At 42.5% G+C, this 17,497-nt stretch overlaps 1 protein-coding gene across 1 annotated transcript in view; it reads right to left on the reverse strand.

Annotated features, from left to right (window-relative positions):
* Positions 1–4,161: 4,161 nt before the first annotated feature.
* Positions 4,162–17,497, reverse strand: part of SIRT6 (sirtuin 6) — a 62,946-nt gene continuing 49,610 nt past the window's right edge. Inside the window, exon 4 of the mRNA XM_068233856.1 lies at positions 4,162–4,445. Within this exon, the coding sequence (XP_068089957.1) occupies positions 4,185–4,445 (261 nt within the window). The 3' untranslated portion in view covers positions 4,162–4,184. The remainder of the gene's footprint in view (positions 4,446–17,497) is intronic.

Consider the following 17,497-nt stretch of genomic DNA (forward strand, 5'->3'; position numbering starts at 1 on the left):
TGCTGTATCAAGGCACCTCAGTGGGAAGTCTGTGGGAAGGAAAAAGTGTGGCAGAAAACGTTGCACAACGAGAAGAGGGGACCCTGAGGAAGATTGTGGTGAAGGACCGATTCCAGACTTTGGGGGACCTGCAGAAGCAGTAGACTGAGTCTGGAGTAGAAACATCCAGAGCCACCGAATACAGGCGTGTGCAGGAAATGGGCTACAGGTGCCGCATTCCCCAGGTCAAGCCACTTTTGAACCAGAAACAGCGGTAAAAGGGCCTGACCTGGGCTACAGAGAAACAGCACTGGACTGTTGCTCAGTGGTCCAAAGTACTTTTTTCCAAGGTGCCAGAGTCTGGAGGAAGACTGGGGAGAGGGAAATGCCAAAATGCCTAAAGTCCAGTGATGGACTGGTGTGCCATGTCAGCTGCTGGTGTTGGTCCACTGTGTTTTATCAAGGGCAGGGTCAATGCAGCTAGCTATCAGGAGATTTTGGAGCACTTCATGCTTCCATCTGCTGAAAAGCTTTATGGAGTTGAAGATTTCATTTTTTAGCACGACCTGGCACCTGCTCACAGTGCCAAAACCACTGGTAAATGGTTTACTGACCATGGTATTACTGTGCTCAATTGGCCTGCCAACTCTCCTGACCTGAACCCCATAGAGAATCTGTGGGATATTGTGAAGAGAAAGTTGAGAGACGCAAGACCCAACACTCTGGATGAGCTTAAAGAGACACTGAAGCGAAAAAAAAAATATATGATATAATGAATTGGTTGTGTACTATGAATAATTACTAGAAGATTAGCAGCAAAGAAAATATTCTCATATTTTTATTTTTTTAGGTATATGGTGTTTTTTCTAACATTGCATCATTCTCTAATATGTGCAGATTACACAACACTCAGCATTCAAAATTATTATTTCAGGGCAGTCTTTGAACTAATGACCTCTCATCTGGCAGAGAAAAAGTAAATAGTTGAGATAATAAAAGTCAGAAGACAGCCCTCTCCACGACTTTTGAAAGTCGTAGAGCTTAATGGCTTGTTTGCATAGAGATAACAACTGGAGTTTCTTACCTCTTCCTGTACTGGAAACAATTAGACTGATGTATCTGATCTTAATGTTTTATTTATTAGCTGTACTACACATACAAATCATAATATCATAATTTTTTTTTCCGCTTCAGTGTCTCTTTAAGGCAGCTATCCTGGGCCTTCATAACACCTGAGCAGTGCCACAGGCTGATTGCCTCCATGCCACGCCGCATTAAAGCAGTCATTTCTGCAAAAAGATTCCCGACCAAGTATTGAGTGCATAACTGAGCATACCGTATTTTTCGGAATATAAGACGCTCCAACATATAAGACGCACCTAGTTTTAGATGGCAAAAATCAGGAAAAAAAAAATTAACTAAACCTAGATGCGTCTTTGGTGCAGGGGCGTCTTACCAACCTACTCCCCTCTAAAATGTCTCCATCTAGGCTACACTGGCCAGCTACACTACACTTCACTAACTAACCCCTTCTGCCCCCCACCAACTACACCTCACTACACTTCACTAACTAACCTATGCTGCCCCCACCAACTACACTTCACTAACTAACCCCTTCTGCCCCCCCACCAACGACACTACACTATGCTACACTTCACTAACTAACCTCTGCTGTATCTCACCTGATCCTGCCGCTGCGCTCCTGTCCTCCATCTGCGGTAATCCGAGGCTGCCCGATCATCCAGATTCATGTCGTCTGTATCATGAGGCTTCCCACTCATTAAGGATGCAGCTCTTTGGCGTCCCATCCGCCGCGTTCCTCATCGCTGCAGTCTCGGTATATAGACTGCAGCCTTCCGGGGTACTCGTTCCTCTGCCGATACTCTTCCTAGTTACCGCGTCATAGGCACTTCCTGGTTACAGCGCACGTGACGTCAGGCGCACGTGCGCTGCGGGTCACACAGAAGAGGCACTGTAACCAGGAAGTGCCTATGACGCGGTAACTAGGAAGAGTATCGGGCAGAGGAATGCGTACACCGGAAGGCTGCAGTCTATATACCGAGACTGCAGCGATGAGGAACGCGGCGGATGGGACGCCAAAGAGCTGCATCCTTAAGGAATGGGAAGCCTCATGATACAGAAGACGTGAATCTGGATGATCGGGCAGCCTCGGATTACCGCAGATGGAGGACAGGAGCGCGGCGGCAGGATCAGGTGAGTATATTCTGGGACCCAAAACCGTACCTTTTGAATATAAGACGCACCCACTTTTCCCCCCCAGTTTTGGGGAAGAAAAAGTGCGTCTTATATTCCGAAAAATACGGTAATTATTTGAAGGTTGACTTCTTTGTTTTAAAAACACTTTTCCTTTATTGGTTGGATGAAATATGCTAATTTTTTGAGATAGGAATTTTGGGTTTTCATGAGCTGTATGCCAAAATCATCAATATTAAAACAATAAAAGGCTTGAACTACTTCAGTTGTGTGTAATGAATCTAAATATATGAAAGTGTAATGTTTATCAGTACATTACAGAAAATAATGAACTTTATCACAATATGCTAATTTTCTGAGAAGGACTTGTATATACACATACATATTTGCTTGTTGTATATATGTGTATATAGCTCCTGCACACGTACTTGTAAATAGTTGAATAGTCAGGGTATTGGTTGTATGTGTGCACATTGCTTGTTCTGGTTTGTGGGAGATTCATTGTATGTATTGTGTACTGGAGTGATTGCATGTGGTTTGCATTTATCAGTTTGAATGCACAATCAATCAATAAAAAACTACTATTGCACATTATTCCTTGTTTCAGTGTCTGTATCACTGCACACTGTGATCATCACCTGTTCCTCTGTCCAGGTTTGTAACAGATTTACAAACTAATTTTGTAACTAACTCCCTTTGCCAGAGGCTCCCTTTGCCATATCGACATTCATTTGGCACTTTTATTGGCCTGATGAAGCGGGCTTGGACCCGCGAAACGCGTTGCCTGTGCTAAATAAAAATCTTTTGTCATATACAAGGATTTCGTTATTGAGGTAAGCCACCTCATTATTTCCTCGATTTTAAGCTGTTTTTAGATGCTTTTATTTCAACCAGGGCGCCTCTTTACCTTCAATTGTGCATAGCTATACCCCCAAACAATCTGTGTTTGAGGGGTGGTGACAGACCACCTGTGGGTGCCCCACAGTGGACACCTGTCCCTACTTTTTCAAGGAGAGCGACCACATCCAGGTCCTGGCTGCGAGTGGAGTCGGGTTTATGGTCTCCATCTGCTTCCTACGGTTAGTTGTCCTTGCAACCTCCTTTTGTGAGTAGTAATTTATTGAAATTCCTTTTTTCAATTGCATACTAATATACTACACTATTGGGATCCCGTATTTGTCTCCTATATTTTTTTTCCCTGAACGGGGGTTCTGAGACACCCCCACTACACTTTGTAACTAACTTTTCATCTGAAGCTTGACAGATTGGATGTCACTATGAACATGGACAAAGGGACAAAACACTTCTTCAGAAAATGGAAAACTTTTATCCTACACATAAATACATCATAAATGGACATGTTCATTGAACCCTTTAAATATTCGGAATGGTATGCTTATAAAGAGCCAATGGGAACACAGACAATTGGAAATCAGTCCTCCAAGTTATAATTCCCCCCCCCCCCCCCTTAATTCATCCATTTTTTCTTTCTTCCTTATATAACAACTGTGATCCTCAGTCTAGATGTAATTATGCACCAACAGACTTGCACAAACTTTTTATATAGTGGGCAAGAGAGAGCAATAGGGAGGGTTGGGAGGCTTTTTTTTGTTTTTTTTTTTAAAGTGAGAGTTCTTTATTTTGGTTATTTCTTACTTTAAAAAGGATGACAGTACATGAGGTGCTTTGAAGGATTAATTTGTGAGTTATTTTTTCTTGGCAAATAAAAGTTGCTCCCTTTTTTGAGAAACAAAAAAACCTTAAAAAAAATAAAACAAAAGAAAACAAAAAAAAAAGCCTATTCAACCAGTTCTTTTGCATTGTGACATACTGGCTTCAGATTTTGTTCAATATCCTGCATTTATGACTACTGTGTTCAATTACAACATAGGGCAATGCTCACATCCCCAGAGGTTGCTGTATTGTAATTGGTGATCATATTAAAAAATACATTACATTAACAATCTATTCTATTTGTAAAAGGACACCATTTATGCACAAGTGGTTTCAACTTTTGGTCTCTTCGGAAGACTGGACATCTCATCTGTACAAACTTCCTCCTCTTTCTGGCATCTTGAAGAATCCAAGTTTCCATTTACGTTTAAAGTATCCTCACATTTATAGCCCTGTTCATCTGAATCTATTGTTGTGGGTGGGCCTTTCCAAATAGGAATCTTACAGTCAAGCTGGTGCATAAGCTGTGTCATAACTTCATCTACATATCCATGTATGCGCAAATCAGCATGCCGATCCTTAAAACAAAAATAGACAAAGAATAAAATTACAATTTGGATAAAAAAATTAGAAAGAACAGTCATGTACTGTAAGAGTATCTTCGTGACTTCCATACACAGAATATTGCTATTTATATAGCACCAACATCTTCTGTCACTCTATACATAGTACAGCGTAGGGCAGCACGGTAGCATAGTGGTTAGCACCCTTGCCTTGCAGAGCTGGGTCCCCGCCTTAAATTCCAGCCAGGGCATTATCTGTACTGAGTTTGTATGTTCTCTCCATGTCTGCATGTGATTCCTCCTGGCACTAGTGTCTTCCCACATCCCAAAAAACATACCGAAAATTAACTGTCTTCCCCCTAAAATTGGCCCTAGACTATGATACATAGATAGGCATACATGATTATGGTAGGGATTAGACTGTGAGCCTCTCTGAGGGAAAGTTAAGTGACAAGACAATATACTATGTACAGCGTTGTGGAAGATGTCAGCGCTATGTAAATACTAAATAATAGCAGTACAAAATAAATATTGTAGAGTATAGATACATGGGAAGATAAAAAAAACCGACATCCAGTACTACATGGAGGAGGCACCTGGAGATGGCAGCCTAGGCAGCTTGCTCTGTCTTTTTATGTTTGTTTTATGTATTTTTGTTTTTCAACATGGCCTTGTGCAACCCAACCCGGATAACCTTCACCAGTGAACAAGTACTGAGCATTCGGAACTTAGCTAAATACAATCTGTCACGGAAGAGCAGTGAGACCAGAAAACGCAATCGGTTTCCTGAATCGATTGCTGTTGACGTGCCAGATCACAATCTTATGTCTGTGGATAGCAGGCAGTCAATCCTGGGGGTCTCTGTTGTCTTCAGAGGTGTTAGAGTTCTTTTCATGAGAGCCAAGTGTGCTCTCTGATAAAGGATGTGTGGTTAATTAACTTGATCAAAAGTGTCCCTTTCCTGGCTAGTGACACCGAGGTGTGAAAGCTCTCCAGCAGTAAGCCCCAAATGGCAAGTGTTACTGCCTTTTGAAGAGACAGGATAAACTCAGCAGGAGAACAAAATGCCTGACTCCATCAGAAGCAGAGAGAAAATGAATGTTTTATATGATTTTTTGCCCATTTACAGAATATCGTATCTAGGATAGTTATGAGAGTTGTATCATTGGGTTTGTAGTGTCTTGCTAAACCTTTTGATACCAGTCTTGAGGGGCAAGGGGTACACTACAACCAAGTTATTAAACTTCTCAAGAACTGGACCCTCTACCCTAATCAAGTCTGATGTCATAGGAATTGACATAATCTGAGGAATATTAATCTGTTATCAGCGCAAATGTGGCATTTATTGGTTTTGAATGACAGTGTTTTATAAGTTTAAACCTAAATCTTTCTCCGAGGGAATGAACTGTGATTGGTTTGTGAACCGGAGGGGGCTGGCTTTGTTCCACCTCCAAAACTAGCTTCCATAAAACCAGGGTGCATACAGGGAGGGGCAGTCCTCCAATTCCATCTTCATGTGAGCCTGCCGCTGCTTTGAGGAAGAGTGGCGGCCATCTTGTCTGAAACAAAGAACTGAACGTGTTTTCCCAGAAAGGACATATTTCCTCACGAACTTAAGTATTTTCTTCCCTTAGTTTTATTTTCCATACTGTGCCATTTGTCTCTATAATTGTTGATTTTAACGATTTTCTGTATATATTAATTATTTATATTGCATTTATAATAAACGACGCTAACGTCATTTATTTGTTTGGCTACTCCTATTATTCAGCAACAGAAACCCGAACCTAGCCTCTGAAGAGTCGCTACTATTGTTGATAGCTAGATAAAATAGAGTGTGTTTAACAGTTTTATTTGCAGGTCTAGAATCAGCCAGTCAGTGGGTTCCTCTGTCCTATTTGAACAGAGGTGGTGGCAGTTATATTTTTATTAACAATAGAGGTGACTAGGCCTCTTGGATCTGTATTTCCGTGCAGGCTATAGTGTTACTTATCTATAGGAATTGACCCTATTACTGCGATATACGCTTTAGCAAATTAGCACTGCACTGAATTACACAACCTGTCTTTTACACTTTAAAATACAGAATAATTAGGTATCCAGTGTATATGTATAAATGTATCAAAACCTTTATTAGTTCATTAGTGATTAACATTAAAATTAGGGAAAAATGGGACATGGGTAAGGTAATGTGGTTATAAAATCAAAAGAAAATATGGCGGACTTACAGGTACCACATTGCTGGCCAGCTTACAATAACCATACAACAGACATACATCTCACGCATACTTAGCCTTACTATCACTTTGAGCGTATAGATCTGCAAAAAAAATGTCTATTTCGCCTGTCTATATAATATATGGTACTTAATTGTCTCCATGCACAATGAAAGAAGACCTATATTTTAATGCTTTGCTCTGTTTTTCCTCCTTCATAGGATATACGTTAAGATGTTAGTAGCATGTATCCATACAGTCAATCAAGATAGGAACATCTAAGCATAAGTCCAATTAGAGCATTTGTGTCAAGCAGTTAATGTCTTCACGTGCTAGCACATTGGTTAGTAGTAAGGTTAGTAAATAGAAAGCAGTTCATATTTCAAAGGTAGTAATGGTGCAGAGTTGCGCAGACATCTCACCACTTTGTCTTTCGCCGTGGCACCTCTGTCTTACCGGTTGCTGCACTATGCTTCGTAACATGCACGCATCGTTACAGCTGAGCGGCGGTTAGCGGACCTTCGGCAGGCTGGCGTCCCAGCGTACTTGAACCGTAGGTCTCCGCTTTTGACTCCCGCTCGCGGTCGTCGTTTCTCGCATCTCCGGCAAGGAATGGTCCGGCGTACTGCGTAGTGGTAGTCAGGTCTGGCCAGACGTGGGGTAGTTCCGCCCACCGACGAGTTTCACGCCTCTTTGGGCGTTTCTTCAGGGTATGACCTCACGCCTTAATTTGCTCCTCTTAAGTTTCGTTTTGCCCCCTCCCATCTTACTTCTAATAGGCCCGTTTTGAATCTCTTCTGATCTGGGCAGTAATGCATTTCTTAATGTCCACAAGATGCCGTTAGATCACCTGGACATTTTACCATTGAATCTCTGCAGTTTTTACAGGGAATGTTATCCCCATTAGGTTTCGAGGGTATTGCTATGGTGCATTTTTCAGAATATCCACAAGATGTCAATAGATCATTTATATCTTTCAGCATTAGGTACATACATTCTTTGGTAGAGCAGCAAGGAGAACGCCAGCGCATACCACTAAGGCTGCATCTGAAATGACCACCAGCTCAGTGTGTAGCACCTATATAGACTTTCTGCACACTTCACATTCAATTCAGATACAAATCATATGCAAATCTGCTACTACTTATCATGCAAACAGGAAACTCAGGAGGAGGGGCTGGGAGCAGCTAACCTGACAGTTACATAGTTACAAAGTTAAGGAAAGGTGGGGGGGAAGGCTGCGCATCCCTAAACACATGTTGCAATTGAATGGTTAATCGCATAGGCATACACCGCCTCTGCCAGACTGAAAAATGCATGCCCTGCATCCAAGACAAGTGCTAACATTTATTAAACTAGGAGGTACTTTTCTAGGAGGTACATACATTCTTTGCTTAGGAAGAAAAGTCTCCATTATCTTTTACATGTATTGGTGGCAGTTATACCCTAAAATAGTGTGTAATTTGTATTACCGCAACTCACAAGCTCCCTTCTAGTCGGTCTGCTGCCAAAATCCCTGCAGCTTCTGCGCACCAATTTCGACCACAGATTGCATGGTCTGTGAGTGTGTACTGAAACCGATTGGAAGGCATTGTGCGGTCTGGCCACTAGGGAGCTTGTAATACAATCTACCCCTGGATATTTCATGTACTCTTGATCTTCTGGGGATCCTAACCAGTGGAGCTACTGTGCTGAATCAGGCAGTGAAGCTTAGAAGAAGAGGCAAGCGCTCCGGGATCCAGACTCGCTTTCAACGCAGAGGACTGCGCTCTCCACTACCTGGAATCATACTCTCTAATGTCAGGTCCATATGTAACAAACTAGATGAGCTTCGACTACTGATCAGAACAAAGAAGGACTTTCATCTCTCTGCTGCTCTTTGCTTCACAGAAACTATCTGAGCTTATTCCTGACAACGCTCTGCAGATTAATGGATTTACACTTTACAGATCTGATCGGGACCCACTTATTTCTAGGCAAAACCAAAAGGTGGAGGACTCTGTTTCTACATTAATGATAGGTGGTGCACGGATGTTACAGTTATTAAGAGGACATGCTCGGCTGGCCTGGAAACACTTCATAAACTGCAGACCCTACTATTTACACCGTGAGATCTCTTCATTTTGGTTGCTGTGTACATCCCTCCTCAAACATGTACGCAGCCTGTGCTCTAAGATCTCGCAGATCAAATCACTGAGGTGGAAAGGGAGTACCCTGATTCTTTATCATACTAGAGGATTTCAACAGTGATAACCTTTCCAAAGAACTCCCCAAATACAGACAACACGTCACAAGCGCAACTAGAGAAGGTAAGACACTTGATCACTGTTACACTACGCCTAAGGATTCGTATCACTGTCAGCAGGGCAGCTTTGGGGAACTCAGATCATGCTGTTGTACAACTTATCCCAACATACATCCAAAGATTAAAAACTGCCAAACCTGTCATGGCCACAGTTAAGAAATGGACTAGCGAAGCTGTAGAATCCTCCAGTGACCGAAATGAATACACTGACGCTGTGACATCATATATTACCTTTTGCGAAGAGTCCTGTATCCCCACTAAAAAGTGCATCAGGTACAATTATGATAAACCCTGGTTTACATCACATCTTAGGAAGCTGCGCTTCGATAAAGAAAGGGCATATCGTACAGGCAAAAAAGTCCTCTACAAAGCTGAGAAATACAAACTGCAGAGAGCCATTACTGATGCGAAAAAAAATTATTCTAAAAAATTTGAGGAAAAAATTTTCCATGGCCAACTCGTCCACAATATGGAAATCTCTACATGAAATTACCAACTACAGAAAGGAATCTCCACAATCACTACACAACCTGAAGCTTGCAAATGAACTGAATACATTTTATTGCAGGTTTGACACTACCACCAAAAGCCAAACACACCAAGTCAATTTGTATAATTTGCATCTCTGCAACAGGCAAACTGAGCACTCCTCCAGCCAGCCAATGTCTCAACCCCCTTCGGTGCCTCAGGATCTACACAACACAGGAGGCCAGACAACCTGCTAACCTGTCCGCAGATGTGCATGTTCTACCAATATGCCAATCAGATGTAAAGAAACTCTCCAAAAGACAGAAAACAAATAAGGCACCTGGGCCAGACTAACTGCGAAATGTCTGAAACTCTGTGCCGATCAATTAGTGCCTGTATTCACAGACATATTCAAAACATCTCTGGAACTATCAATTGTCCCTGCCCGTTTTAAAAGCTCAATCATTGTACCAATTCCCAAAAAATAAAAACCTACATGCTTAACCACTTCGGCGCCCGGGTACAGTATATCTACGCTCCTTTGGACTTTAGTTCCCTGCCCAGAGCGTAGATATACGCACCCCCGCCGCTACCGCCGCTCTCCGCGCTCCCGCTCGCACGTGCACGCCCGCTCGCACGTGCACGCCGCCGGCCGCTCGCCCAGAGATCAATGAACGGGAAAAACCATTCCCATTCGTTGATCTCTGCTTCCCAGCAAGAAGCAGCACGATCATTGTGAAAGAAAAAAAGTTTCTCAGCCTCCCTGAACATCCTGTAAGCGTACTTCCGACGCTTACAGGACGCATTCCCAAAAATGTACTGTGGCCAAAAAGTAAAACTACACCCAAAACATTTTTCATATACAAATACATTATTGTACATTATAAATTAACTCGTCAACTCCCACACTCCCCAATTGTTTTTTTTTAATTATTAAAAAAATTACAATTAAAAACAAAAAAACAAAAACATAAATAGTTACCTTAGGGACTGAACTCTTTAACCTCCTTAGCGGTATGGACGAGCTCAGCTCGTCCATTACCGCCAGAGGGTGCCGCTCAGGCCCTGCTGGGCCGATTTTTATCAAATAAAAAGGAGCACACGCAGCCGGCACTTTGCCAGCCGCGTGTGCTACCTGATCGCTGCCGCAGCGCAGCGATCCGCCGCGTGCAGCGGCGAAAGAGGGTCCCCCCAGCCGCCCGAGCCCAGCGTAGCCGGAACAAACAGTTCCGGCCAGCGCTAAGGGCTGGATTGGAGGCGGCTGACATCAGGACGTCGGCTGACGTCCATGACGTCACTCCGCTCGTCGCCATGGCGACGAGGTAAGCAAAACAAAGAAGGCTGCTCATTGCGGCCTTCCTTGTTTATTCTGTTCGCCGGAGGCGATCAGAATGACGCGTCCGGAGCGCCCTCTAGTGGGCTTTCATGCAGCCAACTTTCAGTTGGCTGCATGAAACAGTTTTTTTTAATAAAAAAAAAACCCTCCCGCAGCCACCCTGGCGATCTTAATAGAACGCCAGGGTGGTTAAATATTTATATCAAGAGGGTATAACACTTACTTTATAAATTATGGGCTTGTAATTAGGGATGGACGCAAAACTGAAAAAAAATGCACATTTTCTGCAAATAAAATATTGGCGCCAAACATTGTGATAGGGACATAATTTAGACGGTGTAATAACTGGGACAAATGGGCAAATAAGTTACATGGATTTTAATTACAGTAGCATGCATTATTTAAAGGGGAACTGAAGAGAGAGGTATATGGAGGCTGTCATGTTTATTTCCTTTTAATCAATACCAGTTGCCTGGCAGCCCTGCTGGTCTATTTCTCTGCAGTAGTATCTGATTAAAACCAGAAACAAGCATGCAGCTAGTCTTGTCAGATCAGACTTATAAGTCTGAACCACTGAAACACCTGATCTGCTGCATGCTTGTTCAGGGGCTATGGCTAATAGTATTAGAGGCAGAGGATCCGCAGGGCTGCCAGGCAACTGGTATTGTCTAAAAGGAAATAAACATGACAGCCTCCATATACCTCTCTTCAGTTCTCCTTTAAAAACTATAATGGCCGAAAACTGAAAAATAATGTTTTCCCAAATGTTTTCCTATTTTACCATTAAAACACATTGAGAATAAAAGAATTCTTGGCATAATGTCCCACCTAAAGAAAGCCTAATTGGTGGCAAAAAAAACAAGATATAGTTCATTTCATTGCGAAAAGTAATGATAAGGTCATAGATGAATGAATGGAAGGAGCGCTGAAAGGTGAAAATTGCTCGGATGCTGAAGGGGTAAAACCCCTCAGTTGTGAAGTGGTTAAATGATTACAGGCCTGTTGCCCTGACATCATTGGTTATGAAAGCATTCGAAAAACTGATAATGGCTTATCTGAAATCCATCACAGATCCCCTACTGGATTCTCTGCAGTTTGCCTACAGGCCTAATAGATCCGCAGATGACGCCGTGTGTATGCATTATCTACTAAAGCATCTAGACACCCTAGGAACCTACACCAGAATTTTATTCATAGATTTCAGCTCTGCATTTAATACCTTAATTCCATCCCTGCTACACAGCCAGCTCTCCCAGCTGCACATATCTGAATCCATCTGCAAATGGATAACCAATTTCTTAACAGACAGGAGACAGCATGTTAAACTTGGGAAACACACATCAAGCTCTCTGACAGTCGGTAATGGTGCACCCCAGGGCTGTGTGCTTTCCCCACTGCTCTACTCACTTTACCCCAATGACTGCATCTCCACAGATCCATCTGTTAAGGTTCTGAAGTTTGCAGATGACACAACAGTAGTTGGTATTCATACAAAACGGGGATGAGTCTGCATACAGGCAAGTAGTGGGACAGCGGACAGCTTTCCTCATGGTGCAGCAGCAACAACAACTTGGAACTAAATGCTCTAAAAACCGTGGAGATGATAGACTTTAGGAGATCTCTCCCCCCCCCCCCTTGCACCTACCCTTAACCATAAATGGATCCACCATAACCCAGGTAGAGTCATTCAAGTTTCTTAGGTCCACGATCTAAAGCAACCTAAAATGGAACAACAATACGGCCACTATCGTCAAGAAAACGCAGCAGAGGATGTACCATCTACGGCAGCTGAGAAAGTTTGGCCTACCTAAAAATCTAATAGTACAGTTCTACACTGCAATCATCGAAACCACCATAACATAATCTATGACTGTATGGTTCGGCTCCTGCTCAGCATTAGAAAAGGGGAGGCTGCAGCGCATCATCCGAACAGCGGAAAGGATAATTGGCTGTAGCTTACCTTCCCTGCAGGATCTTTACGCTAGCAGGTGCAGAAAGAGAGCAACCATAATTGCCTCTGACCCCTCTCACCCCATCTTCCAGCTCTTGCCTTCAGGAGTAAGATTCCGGGCAATCGCAACTAAAACCTCTAGACACAGGAACAGCTTTTCCTCAGGCTGTAGCCATACTTAATGCCGAACCACGCTAGAGCTGCTCGGACTGTAATCAGTACAGAACTGAAAATGAACAATTCTCACCTTGCTTACTGCCACTATACTTACATACTGTCCTTGACTTGTAATATACATACTGTGTCTTTTTTTTTAGTTTGTGTTTGCTTTTGTTAAAGAACAAGCAACACCCACGCTAAGCTAGAAATAAAAAACACATATATAAGTAGATAAATACTACTACTACTTACATAACCAATGTATTGTGCTATCCACGTAATGATTCCTGTGAATTTTATAAAAGAAAAGCAGAAAATCCTATTCAGGGCAGTGGCCATTTTGCCAAGCTAATGCTGACATCATATCCTCCCTGAGTCTTGTTTTCCCCCCTCCCTTCTCTTGCTCATTGTTTATTCATTAGCTGCCCTCCTCCCAGAGTCTTTTTTTTTTATTTACACATCCAATCACTGAGTCACCTCAGCCTTGCTTGTAAACACAAGTGATCAGCTAGGCAGGGAAACATATGGAAGAGAAGGAATATATTATAGATATAAAGAACTCCCAGCATTCAAAAGAACTCCCAGCATTCAACTTTTTGGCACGGGTTGGCACTAGTACCAGAGCTCCTAAAGTATGTAATAACTCCAAACCATAACAGCAGAAAAAGTTTTGAATGCAGGATTAGCATCTTTATCATTCAATACACTCAGACCAGTTGCTGTTGAAATTTGATTTTTATGGTGACAATACCGCTTTAAGCAACTGCCAAGACAAATTCCTTGTAGGGGCAAATTTACTTGGCGAAATAAATTGAATCTGATTCTGAAGTACAAACACATAAATAGTTGATGTGTGGTTTAAAACATTAATACTGGTACATGTTCATACGATAATTAACAGCAGGATAAGAAACATTAAAGAGACTCCGTAACAAAAATTTCATCCGGTTTTCTTCCATCCTACAAGTTCCAAAATCTATTCTAATGTGCTCTGGCTTACTGCAGCACGTTCTACTATCACCATCTCTGTAATAAATCAACTTACAATGGTGTGAAAAACTATTTGCCCCCTTCCTGATTTCTTATTCTTTTGCATGTTTGTCACACTTAAATGTTTCTCCTCATTAAAAACCGTTAACTATTAGTCAAAGATAACATAATTGAACACAAAATGCAGTTTTAAATGATGGTTTTTATTATTTAGTGAGAAAAAAAAAAAACTCAAAACCTACATGGCCCTGTGTGAAAAAGAAATTGCCCCCTGAACCTAAAAACTGGTTGGGCCACCCTTAGCAGCAATAACTGCAATCAAGCGTTTGCGATAACTTGCAATGAGTCTTTTACAGCGCTCTGGAGGAATTTTGGCCCACTCATCTTTGCAGAATTGTTTTAATTCAGCTTTATTTGAGGGTTTTCTAGCATGAACCGCCTTTTTAAGGTCATGCCACAACATCTCAATAGGATTCAGGTCAGGACTTTGACTAGGCCACTCCAAAGTCTTCATTTTGTTTTTCTTCAGCCATTCAGAGGTGGATTTGCTGGTGTGTTTTGGGTCATTGTCCTGCTGCAGCACCCAAGATCGCTTCAGCTTGAGTTGGCGAACAGATGGCCGGACATTCTCCTTCAGGATTTTTTGGTAGACAGTAGAATTCATGGTTCCATCTATCACAGCAAGCCTCCCAGGTCCTATAGCAGCAAAACAACCCCAGACCATCACACTACCACCACCATAATTTACTGTTGGTATGATGTTCTTTTGCTGAAATGCTGTGTTTCTTCTACACCAGATGTAACGGGACACGCACCTTCCAAAAAGTTCAACTTTTGTCTCGTCGGTCCACAAGGTATTTTCCCCAAAGTCTTGGCAATCATTGAGATGTTTTTAAGCAAAATTGAGACGAGCCTTAATGTTCTTTTTGCTTAAAAGTGGTTTGCGCCTTGGATATCTGCCATGCAGGCCGTTTTTGCCCAGTCTCTTTCTTATGGTGGAGTCGTGAACACTGACCTTAATTGAGGCAAGTGAGGCCTGCAGTTCTTTAGATGTTGTCCTGGGGTCTTTTGTGACCTCTCGGATGAGTTTTCTCTGCGCTCTTGGGGTAATTTTGGTCTGCCGGCCACTCCTGGGAAGGTTCATCACTGTTCCATGTTTTTGCCATGTGTGGATAATGGCTCTCACTGTGGTTCGCTGGAGTCCCAAAGCTTTAGAAATGGCTTTATAACATTTACCAGACTGATAGATCTCAATTACAGTATTTTTGTTCTCATTTGTTCCTGAATTTCTTTGGATCTTGGCATGTCTAGCTTTTGAGGTGCTTTTGGTCTACTACTCTTTGTCAGATAGCTCCTATTTAAGTGATTTCTTGATTGAAAAAGATGTGGCAGTAATCAGGCCTGGGGGTGACTACAGAAAGTGAACTCAGGTGTGTTAAACCACAGTTAAGTTATTTTTTAACAAGGGGGGCAATCACTTTTTCACACAGGGCCATGTAGATTTGGAGTTTTTTTTCTCACTAAATAATAAAAATCGTCATTTAAAACTGCATTTTGTGTTCAATTATGTTATCTTTGACTAATAGTTAACTGTTTTTGATGAGCAGAAACATTTCAGTGTGACAAACATGCAAAAGAATAAGAAATCATGAAGGGGGCAAATAGTTTTTCACACCACTGTATTTCTCTCCTGTCAGACTTGTCGGCCTGTGTCTGGAAGGTTGCCAAGTTCTTCAGTGTTGTGGTTCTGTGATGCATCTTCCCCCCCCAGGCCCCTCTCTGCACACTGCCTGTGTGTTATTTAGATTAGTGCAGCTTCTCTCTGCTCTATTATCTTTTACAAGCTGGATAAATCCTCCTCTTAGCTGGCTGGGCTTTCACATACTGAGGAATTACATACAGGCAGAGCTGTCTGCACTCTGCAGGAAGAAACAGCCTGACACTTCAGTGGAAGAGAGCTGCAGGGGGAAAGAAACACACAAATGATCTCTTGAGATTAAAAAGGAAGGCTGTATACAGCCTGCTTGTGTATGGATGTATTTTCTATGTGTGGACATACTGTACATCAACCTACTTCCTGTTTTGGTGGCCATTTTGTTTGTTTATAAACAAACTTTTTAAAACTGTTTTTAACCACTTTTAATGCGGCGGGGAGCAGCAAAATTGTGACAGAGGGTAATAGGAGATGTCCCCTAACGCACTGGTAGGTTTACTTTTGTGCGATTTTAACAATACAGATTCTCTTTAAGAGGAGATCCCTGCCCTTGCAAACGTACAATCTAGAGGACTGGAGCAGACAGGGTGGGGCAGATTGTAAACGTTATAATATTGTGATCTTTTAGGGGGAATTGGGAGTTATTAAAAGTTGAAACTGGGCAAAGCTGAGTAAAGACTAGGTCCAGAGTGTGGCCACCTTTGCGGGTGGAAGTAGAGGACCACTAGTAGAGGTCGTAGAAGGAGGTGAGAGGAGTTTAGTGGTAGTGGAGCAGTTAGTGTCTATGGGAACAATGAAGTCCCCAATAACGATAGAAAGTATTGGGTTAAATCTCTTATCCAGGACAAAGAACCTCCATTCACCGTAACGCCTTATGAAAATATCTGTCTCCATCGCCCTAACACCAAAGGTTTAATTTCTACAATCTATGGCCTTCTGACCCGCCCATCCCCTCCCATAACACATCTCTACACCTCCAGATGGGAAGCTGACCTCAACAGTCCTAAAGATAGAGAAGACTGGCTGGATATCTGGAGCAGAGTCTCCAGCTGCTCCTGCAACCTACATATAGTTGAAGCTGCCTATAAGATTATGACCCGCTGGTATCTAGTCCCTGCACGCATAGCCAAAGTATTCCCATCCGCAAACCCATATTGCTTCCGAGGCTGTAGAGTACCTGGGGACATGTTACACACTTGGTGGACCTGCCCACGACTCACGCGCTTCTGGTGCCAAGTATATAAGTTACTTTCCTCCCTCTTTCGTCAGCCTATAGCTAGAGACCCCTGGCAAGCTTTATTACACGTGAAAATAGGATCCCTTACCTCAACACAAAATAAATTAGCCTCAGTAGTACTTTCTGCAGCTACCATGACAATTGCACGAAATTGGAAAAAGCCCTCGGTCTCCATTACCGAAGTAAAATCTAGAATTAACTCAATCATGGTCAGCGAGAAGCTAACCAGTATCCTTAGAGACACCCACATGAAGTTCGAGAGAACTTGGGATCCCTGGATCCGTCTAGAACATCCAAGTCTGGAATCTTCTCTCATCGCAAGGCTGTGAGGTGGACCTTTCCCCTTGTCTTCTCTTACTTCTCTCTTCCTCTTTCCTCTTCTTCTTTTTCTCTTTCCCCCTTCCTACCCAGATGACCCCCAAATGCAGCTAATTGATATAACCTTTCCTGGTCTGCTTGTCGATCACTGGACGACGGGCACCCAGGATTGTAATAGAATGGCCCGCTACTTAAATGGGCCTTCTCCCATCCCCTCGATCCCCCTTTAGCAAGCCCCAGATAGCTGGACAACGTCCTCTGAGGGCTATTTGAAGCTTCCTGATGGTAGTGTTTAAATTTTAATGATACAAATGACTATCTAGCTGTACTACTGATTGTTACCCTCTTCCCCCCTGCTATGTGATGTTTATAT

The sequence above is a fragment of the Hyperolius riggenbachi genome, chromosome 1, assembly GCF_040937935.1.
Source record: "Hyperolius riggenbachi isolate aHypRig1 chromosome 1, aHypRig1.pri, whole genome shotgun sequence".
NCBI classification, from domain to species: domain Eukaryota; kingdom Metazoa; phylum Chordata; class Amphibia; order Anura; family Hyperoliidae; genus Hyperolius; species Hyperolius riggenbachi.